This window comes from Beta vulgaris, chromosome 8, assembly GCF_026745355.1.
Source record: "Beta vulgaris subsp. vulgaris cultivar EL10 chromosome 8, EL10.2, whole genome shotgun sequence".
Lineage (NCBI taxonomy): Eukaryota > Viridiplantae > Streptophyta > Magnoliopsida > Caryophyllales > Amaranthaceae > Beta > Beta vulgaris.
Genome location: NC_079209.1, coordinates 18076084 through 18089236, shown reverse-complemented (window position 1 = coordinate 18089236; position 13153 = coordinate 18076084). Strand labels below are relative to the sequence as shown.

Here is a 13153-nt window from a genome sequence, read left to right as displayed (position 1 = left end):
GGGGATGTGCTCTTGGTCGGCGTGAGGATACCATGATGGTGGTGGTTTGTTGGGAGGGATAATCATGAGCCATCCACCTATAAAGAAGTTGTTTCCGGAAGCGAGTCTGCTAAATGGCTCGCTGAAATGGGGGATGCGATCGAGTCCCTGGATAAGAATCAGACTTGGGAGCTAGTCAAACGTCCTAATGAGAGAAAGATTGTTACATGCAAATGGGTCTTCAAGAAGAAGGAAGGGTCTTCACCTTTTGAGGTGGTAAAGTATAAAGCTCGAGTTGTTGCAAGTGGGTTCACACAAAGGGAAGATTATAATGAGATTTTCTCACCAGTAGTTAGGCATACTTCCATCAGGGTGCTACTAGCAATAGTTGCACATCAGGATCTTGAACTTGAGCAACTAGATCTGAAAACAGCTTTCCTGCATGGGGAGTTAGAAGAGGAGATTTATATGACCCAACCAGATGTGTTCCAAGTTCTTGGAAAAGAAGATTATGTCTGCAGGTGAAAGAAGTCCTTGTATGGACTAAAACAGTCTCCTAGGCAATGGTATAAGCGGCTTGACAGCTATATGATTGAGTTATACTACAATAGGAGTTTGTTTGTATGACTGTTGTGTGTATCACAACAAGCTAAATGATGGGTCATTGATTTATCTGGTTTTGTATGTAGATAATATGCTCATAGCTGCAAAGACCAAGTCTGACATTTAGAGGTTGAAGGGTCTTCTCAGTGCTGAGTTTCAGATGAAGGACTTCGGTGCTGCGAAAAAATATTTTGGGGATGGAGATATATAGGGAAAGAGGTCAGAGGAAGCTTTTCTTATATCGGAAAGGCTATATTCAGAGATTTTATCAAGGTTTGGCATGACAACAGCTAAGCCTATAGATACTCCAAGTGTTTTCAATAATCATTTGTCTGCTGCTTTTGCGCCCAAGACTGCTGAGGAGAAGGAGTACATGAGTCGGGTTCCTTATGCTAGTGAGAAGGAAGCTTGATGTATGTTATGGTTTGCACTAGGCCGGATCATACACATGTAGTTAGTGTTGTTAGTAGGTTCATGGGTGACCCTGGTAAGGAGCACTAACAGGTAGTCAAGAGGATTTTTCGTTACCTTATAGGTAGATCTGATATTGATCTTATCTATGGGAAATGATACTCAATGTTTAGTCACTAGTTATTCTGATTCTGATTATGCTGGAGATGTTGACAGTAGGAGGTCAATGATTGATTATGTATTTACTCTTGGTGGTTCTCTTGTTAGTTGGAAGGCAACTTTGCAGGCTACAGTTACTTTGTCTACAACTAAAGCAGAGTACATGGCATTGACAAGAGCTCCTAAAGAGGGGATATGGCTAAAAAGGCTAGTTAGTGATCTTGGTTTACATCACGATCAGGCTATTGTGTGTTGTGATAATCTTAGTGCAATATGCTTAGCCAAGAATCAAGTCCATCATGAGAGGACTAAGTATATTGATGTGAGATATCATTTCCTGAGCAGTGACACTAGAATTAAGGTGAAGAAGGTAGGAGCTGCTGATAATCCTGATGATATGTTCACCAAGTCGGTTCCGCAGAGTAAGTTTCAACATTGTTTGGACTTACTCAATGTTTGTGATTGTTAGTTGCCCTCTTGGGGTAACTCTGGGATCCTTAGGGACTAATCAGAACTAGTTGTCTTTTGGGACAAATCTGTTGAGAGATTCTGGGAGTAGTGATCAATGCATCTGTTTTCTGGCTTATTACGAGAGGATTCAAGTTAAGGTGGAGATTTGTAAGAAAAGTGCCTTGAATATTGCCTTGAAGGTGTTTGATGAAATGCGTAAAAATGGGGGTTCTGCGTCTCACCCGACCGGGTCAGGCGGATCTCGCCCCGGTCGGGCCCACAAAGAATTTGGGAAAAGGGAAATACCATCTGGTCGGGTGAATCAGCGGATTTTTCGAAAAACGTGTTTTTCTAACAGGGATAATAAATAGGTTATTAACCTAATCGTTTTAGACTACGAATTTAGTCAAATTCTCTCTGTAATATATTATTCCTCACATAATAAAATATTCTCTCTCTGTCCGTGAACGTAGCAAATTGATGAACCACGTAAATTTGTTGTCTGATTTTTATTATTTTGCATTCATGATTTATTTCTCTCTCACGTCTGTCATAACATTGGTCAGATTGGAGGGTAAATCACAACTGCGTAAAAGAAGACGGATGGCACGGCCACTAGTAATAAGTTAAAAATTACATCGTTAGATAGTCAACCCATCCAACAAACACAAGTCCATATCTACTTTCTTTAATGATGAATTAGTCCCATTTCTCTCCGTCCATATCTGACTAATCATGTACTTCCGTTGTAACTTCTGAGTCCTTTATAAATATGATTGATGCCTGAGATTTTGGAAATACCACATCCTCAACTATCTAGTACTTTGTCATAATATATCCTCAACACACCCTTCTTCTACCACCACCTAAAGCAAAAATGGTTGAAATAGCAAGAGCTAATGGCAATCATGAAGTCACCATAAACGTAAAAGATGGTGATCAATCTTTGCCTCAAACTTCATCAAATAATACCTCTTCCTCAAACTCCATGGAAAACCCTCTTTCTTGCTTAAGTGTCCCTTTCCTCCAGAAGGTAACTCTACTCCCATAATTTTCTTCCATCTTTTTCCCAGCTATCTTTATTGCTATATTGCTATATTGCTTCTGTTTAATGTCCACATCACAACTATAAAAAGTATTTCTGTTTTTACCTTCTGTTTTCCTTTTTAGTTTTTTGAGCTCCCCTGCATTGTAATCTCCTATAATATTTTCGACTTCATATTAATTTCATTTTTATCACGAAAGTACCACTTGATTCGTAAATATTGTTTATTTCCGAGATTAACCGAGAATTACGCCCTTTTTGATTTTGAGTGTATAATTGAATTGTATACTATGGTGTGATGCAGATGATAGCAGAGGTGTTAGGGACATACTTCTTGATATTTGCAGGGTGTGCAGCAGTGACAGTAAATTTAGACGGTGACAAAGTGATAACTTTGCCAGGAATTGCAATTGTTTGGGGTTTGGCAGTTATGGTGATGGTTTATTCTGTAGGACACATTTCTGGCGCCCATTTTAATCCTGCTGTTACCATTGCCTTTGCTGTTTGCCGCAGATTTCCATGGAAACAGGTTTCATCACCTTTACAAATTCTACGCAATATTTACCTTCTTCTCTTGTCAAAATCATGCTGACTTAAAACAATGTGAACTGAGAAATATATTTGGATCCCATATGTACTTTTTTAATACGTGTATAGATATATTACATCGATTGATGCATAATTTTTTCCATAAATTCCAAATGTGTTTTCATTTTAAGTAGTGTTTTTATGTTTTATATACATCTCTAAAGACTGCATTTAGCATAACTTAATATAAAAATGGTAAAAACATGTGTCTTATAGTGAAAACGCAAAAGGTTAAAAATGGTTTAAGAAGAATTGTCGAACTCATAACTCTGTAGTGTCCGAGGAAGTGATAGCCTCTGTAATATTATGGATTATGACTTACGAGAGATCCGAAATTGAGAATTATCAGATTGTCTCTTTCTTGTAATCTACATCAGGTAGAATGATATAATTCTCAACTGTTAATACCTACTTTAATTACTTCTTCATCTTGCCATACCTTGTGTTGGAGTTACAACTTCTTTTTTGGCTCCTTAATTTCAAGATGGATAGTTGTTAGTTGGTAGGACATTTAATCTTTCCCATACTTCAATGCTGCAATGTGACTAGTATAGTAGTTTCTGCCATATTCTATGATTTTTGACCGTCTTGTTTTCTACTCCTTCCGTCTCATAATATAGTGCTCATTTTTCATTTTTCACAAGAATTAAGGAAAATGAAAAGAGTTTTAGGATTTCACAAAAATATATATTTAAGTAAATGTTTATTGGGTATTTTTGTTTTGGGACTAGTTTTTTTCTTCTTTTTCTTTTAAAATAAAATGAAAGAGCGATAAATATACATTGGAATGGTGTAAAACAATAAATAGGGGCACATATTTTAAAAGAAAGTAGGGGTATTTTGGAAAGTTTTATATAGAAATGAAGGATAATTTAGTCCAAATAAATTGATAAAAAAAAATAGGCACAACATTTTGGAACACCCAAAGAGGAATGCAAGCACTATATTATGAGACGGAGGGAGTATTTTGTTTTATTTTATTTTGATCTTGAGGGTTCTAATCTTATAATCTAATTTTGGTATACACCTTTTTTAACCATATACCCCTACTTAAAAAGAGAATTACAAACTGCAGTCCTCTTATTTGAAAAAAAGGGGAAAAATAAATCCCTAAAAAACTTCCACAGTTACATTTCACGCACGCATAATGTGCATAAAAAAACTAGTTGTTCATTACTCCTACTCCCTACACTTCTTAGCAGAGTAATTGTTATTTATAACAATTAGTATTATGTATTTTAATGGGTCACTTTTAAATCAAAATAACTCACTTTTAGAGTCAAACAAATATAAAGAGTAATTTTTGATATATGGGTTAAATCTACATAAGTAAAACTAATCCATTTAGGGTTGAAAATCAAAGCCTTGCTTGTCATAGGGTTGAAAAGAGGGCATCCAAACAACTAGCTAGGTCAACAATGATTCAATAGGTGATCCATATAGAGAAAAATGTTACTCTATTTATATAATAAATTACTGTACACTCGTCCCATATAAGAATTTGTGTATTTACAAATGGTTTGAATTTATCTGACATGTATGTTTAGTTTTTTTTATTTAATAAGGTAAGAGGATCAGTATCTCCCTTGTGGAAAAAAAAAAGATAGCTAATTGGTTAAAAGATGCTATATTTAAACATCATACTACAAAAAAAAAACAAAAAAAAAAAAACATCATACTAAAAAATACAATAAAGGTACTTCTTTGCGGTTATTTTTTTTAAAAAAACCAACAAAATATGAAGAATATGAAACTAGAATTTGCTACGCTAAAAGCCATTTTAACACTTTGTAATATGTGCATACGTCTAAATCTTACGATAGTATAAAGACAAAATTGCAAATTATTAATGGTCGTTTAACTAATTTATGCCGTGTGTTGGAGTGTTTGACAAACTCTTAATCCACTTTTTGATTAACTTTTTCCCATAGGAGACCCACAAATTCTGATTAGCCTATCATTACTCATAGCTTAATTATTCTTGGACTTGATAAGTAAACTCTTTGAACTTTCGATCGACAATCATATTCATCTTTCAATGCCTTATGTCATTTAACTTGTTTATTGCCTATAAAATATAAATTAGCCTGCGGTTACTTACAAACTTTCATTTTGGATACATAACTTTTCAATTTGAGCAAATTCCTATATTCCAAGTACACTTCCAAACAGGGTCGGATCAAGAATTTTTGGTTTGGGGGGACCTTCACTAGTATAATAGATCAATTACTAAATCACACAAACTAATCAATAGTCTGCCATACGCCTAGTACACTGAATAATCAATCATTAATACCCAGGCCCCTTACTAGATCCGCCTCTACTTCCAATAAATCATCTTGTTAATTAAGAACCTTCAATTAACTTTTTAAATACCTTATTTATCATATTTTTCTCAGTTTACTTTTCACCTGGATCTAAGGTTTTACATGTCATATTACCATATGATATGTTCCCAAAATGGAAAAGATTTAAGTTGACTATATTTTAACTTTGCGTTAAAATTTTAACTAACTTATCTTGCATTTTCAATAATCTTGTGAATTTTAGCTTGTTTGCATTTTATGCTCCTAAAATTTATTAGATTGGTCTATCACTCATAATTGTATAATGATATTTATATTGGACAATGCATAATTTTAACTGTTAATAACTTTAATTATATGGTGAAAAGTTTGATATTTTGGTAATAAATTTGACACCAATATTATAAGTATTAATAGTATTTGTTTTTTTATGATTATATAAATTACATGATTAAAGTAAAATATACTTCCCCCGTTCCATAACAAGTGAAACACTTCTTTCTATTATGTGAGAGTTTAGAGAAATGTTTCACACTTTCACTTATTATGAAACGGAGGAAATATAAATTATACTAAAAGTCAAATTGGAACAACTCTAGAGAAAATTAGCAATTGCTTTTAACGATTTGAAATGTAGTTATAAGGTACTTTGGAGAAAAAAGTTGGCTCATTCACGTGCTATCAAGTATCACCCTATAAATTTTATGACCAAAAAAAGGATAAGAAGAAGTAACAAATTGAACCAAGTTTGACGAGCAAACATGCGAGAATAAGGATAAATCTAGCTATGCACCTGTAAAAGTATCACGTGTGTGTACATAGAATTAAATTCAACCATCTACATTGGTGGTGAACGTTTTTATATTTATCTTTAACACGAATTTGAGTAATATGTTGACCATTCTTCATTATCCGAAGTTACGCACGGGAATAATGTATTAAAATTGGGGATTTCCCCATTTGTTATACTTTTTGGTCTTCCTTCAACTTTCTAACACTTTTTGGACTTTTCTAATTGCTATACTTGTTAATTTTTATATTATATGAAAATAGGTCTGGGTGATCCAATAAGGAGGAGGAGAGTTTAGTCTACTTACAAGGTAGGAGATTCCGTCCTAAAACCAATTGGTGATAGGAGGAGTAACTCCTAATCTTATAAAATGGTTTATTCTCTCCTCTTTCTTCAATGTGGGACACTCACAAGTGGGCTTTCAATGAGTTCAATACACCCCCTCACTTGTAAGTGTCTTTAGAATTTAGAGCTAGGGGCTAGACATCCTGTCGAGGCAAACTTTTACCCAGTTGCTTGATTAGAGGCCCAGTTTAGAAGAGACCCACAACCCAGGGTATGATACCATGTTAATTTTAAGATTATATGAAAATGGGCATGGATAACCCAATAAGGAGGAGGAGAGTTTAGCCCACTTACGAGCTAGGAGGTTCCATCCTAAAACCAATTGGTGATAGGAGGAGTAACTCCTAATCTTATAAAGTGGTTTATTCTCTCATCTTTCTCCTATGTGGGACACTCACAAGTGGGCATTTAATGGGTTTCAACAATACTTAAGAATTATTAACTCAAATTTGATGATTTTGATACCCCTTGAATAAGATTAGGAAGTTACGGCCTACGAATATAAGATACTTAGCTATCATTGTCGTCTTCTTTTTTTTTTTGATAAAGTACCATAAATAGTCACGATTAAAGAATAATGTAGTATTTGATTCAAGGTTTTACTTTTACCCTTACGAGCTTATTTGATTCAAAGAAGTTGGGGTGAGAGTTTTAGCGGGAAGTGTAGAAGACACTATCCTTATGTGCATATTGTCAGAAGATGTAAATAGTTGATGGATCGTAGTAGTTGGGAAGTCACGATTGATCATTGTTATAGAGAGACAAATAGAGTCGCGGATTGGTTGACAAATGTTGGTGTGAATCAAGATCAAAAGTTCGAAATTCTAAGGGTGATCCTGAAGGATCTTCGTGCTATTTTATTGGAGGACATGGAAAGTGTAGCTTTGCCTAGAATGGTGCCTCCAGGAGATCTTTTTGGGGAACTAGTGGTTGAGTCCAATAAAATAATGTTTAGCTTTCTGTTTTCTAGCTCGTGTTTTGTGTCTTTCGTTTAGTCAGCTTTGAGTCTATGTTAGTTTTCCATTTCTTTTGGTTTTTTTTAGTTTGTCTTTGGGCTTTTCCCCTCTTCTTTCACCACAAAAAGAAACTAAGTGGCAAAAATCCCAAAAAATGAGATAAATTTTTCCCCAAAATTTTGAAGCAAAGATTTATGAAGAGTACTATAGTGACCAATATATTGTCCTTCCTTCAGGCAGAATAGTAGTATCTCTCTACTGGTAATTATAACAGGATAATACCTATTTTTTATTTCTTGTTGTGAGTTGTCTTTCTTCTTTTAAATGTTTTACCTTTATTTGATAGTCGTTTTAATTTGTTCTCTATAAGATGTTTTAACTTCTAAATTGAAGGATTGTAATGAGTTGAGAGAGATCATTCAGGTGACAGACATATATATTTTGAAATACAAGAAAGTTGACTTCTCAAATCAAGTCACATTTACTTGGAGATAACGACTAATGAAGTAAATTATATATTTATGGGAAGGTGGAAGTAAGATATTTGATCTCAAATTGAATATATTTCATTTCTGAAGATCGACATGAATGATTTTCAATTATCGCTTATATTGAAAACACTCTCTCTCTCTCTGTGTGTCTATCTATCTACATATATATATAATAATATATTATATATATTATATATATATATATATATATATATATATATATATATATATATATATGGCTCCATGAAGTAGAGCAAGTATTTCTGCATCTTTTATCAAGGCATATATATACTATATTCTATGTTGAAACTGATTAGCTATTGCTATTTATATATATTGTACTGGTAAAATTTCTAAGAAAATAACCAATAAAACGTATTATTTTGTAGTGGTTTTAGTGGTATACTATATTATAAGTTTTATGTATCATATTAAGAGATATATTAGTGAATAAACCAAATATTGAAAAAGCATATGTGTCTTATTATTTTAAAAAATGGGGGGAGTAATCATTATCTTATGACTTGTAATATTAAAGTACATAGAGGGATTTAGCATGACTTATACATTTATGATATAATTGAATTGATGGTTCAGGTGCCAGCTTATGTAGTATGTCAAGTAGTGGGATCTACACTCGCAAGCGGAACACTGCGGCTGATATTTAACGGCCACCAAACTCAATTTGCGGGAACTTCTCCAGCAGGATCAAGTCTACAATCGTTAGTCATCGAATTCATTATCACTTTCTACCTCATGTTTGTAATCTCCGGCGTCGCCACTGATACTCGAGCGGTTCGTTCGCTTTACTCCTCATCTTTTAATTCTATTTATTAGAAACTAATATGAACAACTTGTTATTTTATCTAGTTGGACGGTTTTTCAGGTGCTACAAGTTGTAGAGTAGTAGTGATCTTGAAATTTTCATAATATAAAAACTAATTATGAAATTATTTAATTGGTTAATAATTAGTTGGTTGTGCCAATTATAATACACAACAATTGCATAGAAATCTTATTACTTCCTCCTTTTCTTTTTACTCGCTATACTTTGACTTTCACGCTTACTGATCGATACACTACTTTGACTATTTATATCTTTAATTGTGTATTAGAGTAAAGGACAAAATTTTGATTTTATGAAAATATATAGTAAGAGTAATCCAACAACATATTATAACATTTGATTTTATTTAATAGTGAATAATGCATGGTCAAACCTCATAGATGAATAGTGCAATTTTCAAAATGTAGCGAGTAATTTTAAATGGAAGAAGTATATATAGTACATTTTAGAATCTTTAACATGAATTAAAAAAACAAGTGGATGTCAATTAGTTTAGTTGGTTACAGTTTTTAATAGATGGTGCTCAAGACCTAAGATCAACTTCTTACACCAAAAAAATTAAAGGAAAAGAAAATTAGTACCATATTGATTCTTCATAGTAAATAGTAACAAATTTAAAGCCCCAATTTCTCTTTCTCTAGTGGCTTGATGATAACGTGCTCTCTTTTACAATTGATGGTAAAACTGGTATGTACACCCTTAATTTTTCTTACTCATTTGATAATAGAACCACAATACTATAATATAGCAATTATTCTACATAATAAATAGTTCTTATTATACCAAATGGAATCGTCTAATTCAAACTCCAAGATTATTCATCTTTATGAAATACTTACTTGGCAACCATGTGTATAAGATATGATGTATCATTCCATGATCTTGTTTTGTATTTTTTTATTGTATTTACGTGATTTTCATGTATTACTTGTACAGATTGGAGAGCTTGCAGGTCTTGCCGTTGGTTCCACAGTCTTGCTTAACGTCATGTTTGCTGGGTATATTTATTTTTGCTTCCTCCTCTTTTAAGACTCAAAACCTTCTCCACCAAAAGTATAGTTATTTATTTGCATAATAGATTAATAGCTATAGAATTTTATATATATTGCGTGTCGCCACTAAATTGGTGATTTAACTCCACATTATTTGGGTCATTTGGTCAAATTTATTCGCCTCCTTACAAAACATTAGTAATTTAATCAATACGCCTGAGAAGGTTCCTTGTGTCAAGGTCAAAACTACATATGATGACCAATTTGTCTCCCAAAATAAGCAATTTCTACTCTATACCTACGACCACGCTATTTGGCGGTCCAAAGCTGCCGTGTGCGAGACAAGGGCAACCGTAGCATGCACATAATTAATTTGTTTATCTTGTGCACCGGTGTGTGGGAGTATACGCATCAACTAATCCCACATTCCCACCTATGCATAGATAAATAGTGATATTTCTCACTTTCTAATGCACGTTTTACATTACCATTTTAAATAATCTAGTATCTACCAGTTAAAATTATTAAAAGCTGATATATATGAATAATACATTGAAAATAATTCAAGAACATATTACAAACTGCAAATCATTTAAAATGCAAGTCACATTTTTTCGGTAAGAAAGTAATAGTGTAAAAGATATACTTTCTTTCTTTGATAATCACCATATTTTTCTTTCATGTAAGTTACTATTAATCAATACATACCCATTTTATTAAACTTTTCTTTCTTAAATATCTACTTTTCCATACGATTTTGAATCTCCTGTCTCCCAAATATCTCTACCTTTTCTAATTTCTTAGTAATATGTATGGCCAGAGGGTGTGTAGTGATACTTTAAGAACAAGAAAGTATAGAATTTGAGTGTTATTATTTAGAAAAATCGGAGGCAATATAATTATTGTGCGAAATAAGGGGAAAATGCTCTATTTGATCTAATTAATGAATTTTTGATCTGTAAATGTTTAGCGTACAATGTTATTTGCTTTTCTAAAGTAATCATATGAAAAGTTTTATTCACTTGAATTATCTTGATCCTTATAATTGCATGTTCACATTACGCTAAATGGGTCGTCGTTTGATTGAATATAGGCCCATATCAGGAGCTTCAATGAATCCAGCAAGAAGCCTAGGCCCAGCAATCGTATCACACCATTATGAGGGTATATGGATATACTTGGTAGGCCCAACTGTTGGTGCTGTTGCAGGTGCAATGGTGTACAATCTTATAAGGTTTACAGATAAACCATTACGTGAAATTACTAAGACCGGATCCTTCCTCAAGTCAAAAGGTTCATCTGTAAGTCGCAACGGTTCTTCATATCGCTAAATTAACTCTCTATAGAATATAACGAAGAAATAACTTGTTAAGGGCTATCTTTGATCTTTTTAGGAATCCTTTTAGCCTTGAGCGTATGTCAACTACTAATTTTTCCAGCTTTATGTAAGTGAAGTGGATGATATATAATGTAATGCCATGTATGTTTGTGGTTTTTTTTATAATTATATTTGATAGATTTATTAGATTAGTATCTATTCTGTACGACGTGTTGGAAACTCAAATAATGGCATCAAGTTATTAATAGCCACGTATATATTATCAATAACTTTAATTCAGTTTGTTGCAACGGAAGCGATTAATAAAGCAATAAACTCAAGAAAGCGAATAAAGAATACACAAGATTTAACGAGGTTCACTATCAATTTGATTGCTACGTCCTCAAGGCAGGGAAAACAATTATTTCACTATGAACGAGACGATTACAAATACAATAGGAAAGATTCAATTGAATGGATTTCCAATTGAATCTCAAAGACTCTCTCTAATCTCCTCTATTGTGTTTTTCATAATCTCTCTCTCTAATATTTGTGGTAAAAAACCCTAAACATGAAATAACATATTTATATGAAGTCTAGAATACAAGTCGTAATTTGATCGAGTAAAATCCGAGCGCAAATCGCCTTCGCATCCTGGCCCGCGTCGCACCCCGCGACGAATGTCGCACCTCGCGACCAAGCACGCAGCAGCAAGAGTAGGCGAGGATGCGCGCTACGTCGCACCCCGCGACTAGCGTCGCACCTCGCGACCCAGCTCGTCCCAACGAGCGAATGAAAAGATGTTGCTGGGCTCGCGACGCACCTCGCAACCGTTGTCGCGGCTCGCGACCCAGCTCGCAAGTCACATCCTCAGAAATCTCCACCTTGACTTGCATATAACTCCACCTCGAAACAATCAACAGAACACGTACCTCTTCAACGATACACGAGATACTATTTTCCCCTCCTGCAGGGCTTGCCCACTTTGTCCCGGGGCCGGGATTGCCTCCACCTTGAGGCACAACCTCTCACAAGGTCATATGTGACTATCAACGTTCAACAAGTCCAAGCAATGTTTGAACTTGCGAACTGGAACTGGCTTGGTGAACATATCAGCTGCGTTGTCTGCAGTCCCAACTTTCTTCACCACTATCCTCTTCTTACTCCTCAGAAAGTGATACCTCACATCAATGTGTTTAGTTCTATCATGATGCACCTGATCCTTGGCAAGACATATAACACTCAAGCTATCAGAATACACAATCGCACGATCATGCATGGTATAAACCCAAATCACTGACCAAACCATGTAACCATATACCCTCCTTTGCTGCAGCAGTCAAAGCCATGTACTCAGCCTCTGTAATAGACGAAGTCACTGAAGACTGCAAGGTAGCCTTCCAACTAACCACAGACCCATCCTAGAGTGTATACATACTCAGTCATCGATCTTCTAGTATCTATATCACCAGCATAGTCCGAATCAGAATATCCGGTCACCAAACACTCAGCATCATTTCCATAAATGAGACCCACATCTGCCATTCCTTTCAAGTAGCGGAAAATCCGCTTCACTGCCTGCCAGTGTTCCTTCCCTGGTTGAGTCATAAACCTGCTCACAACATTAACAACATGTGCTAAATCTGGCCTAGTGCAAACCATACATACATCAGACTACCAACAGCACTAGCATACGGAACCTTAGACATATACTCCTTTTCCTCATCAGATTGAGGAGAAAGCACAATAGAAAGACGAGCATTTGTAGCAGCAGGAGTATCAATAGATTTCGCAGTACTCATACCAAACCTGTCAAGTACCTTCAAGATATAACTTTTCTGAGAAAGGAAAAGTTTCTTCCGTCCATGATCCC

The 13153-nt window shown here is 34.6% G+C and overlaps 1 protein-coding gene across 2 annotated transcripts; it reads left to right on the top strand.

The window, feature by feature from the left end:
* Positions 1-2306: 2306 nt before the first annotated feature.
* On the top strand, positions 2307-11580 carry LOC104882942 (aquaporin NIP1-1). Of its 2 annotated transcripts, XM_010667377.4 has the most exons (5): positions 2307-2635; positions 2952-3176; positions 8721-8918; positions 9907-9968; positions 11056-11580. In XM_010667377.4, the coding sequence occupies exons 1-5, from the start codon at positions 2480-2482 to the stop codon at positions 11291-11293; spliced, it is 879 nt and encodes a 292-aa protein (XP_010665679.1). In that variant the 5' UTR covers positions 2307-2479; the 3' UTR covers positions 11294-11580. The 2 variants fall into 2 exon arrangements, with proteins under 2 accessions (XP_010665679.1, XP_019102793.1); XM_019247248.2 differs by lacking the exon at positions 2307-2635 and having other exon boundaries at positions 2946-3176.
* The last annotated feature ends 1573 nt before the right edge of the window (positions 11581-13153 follow it).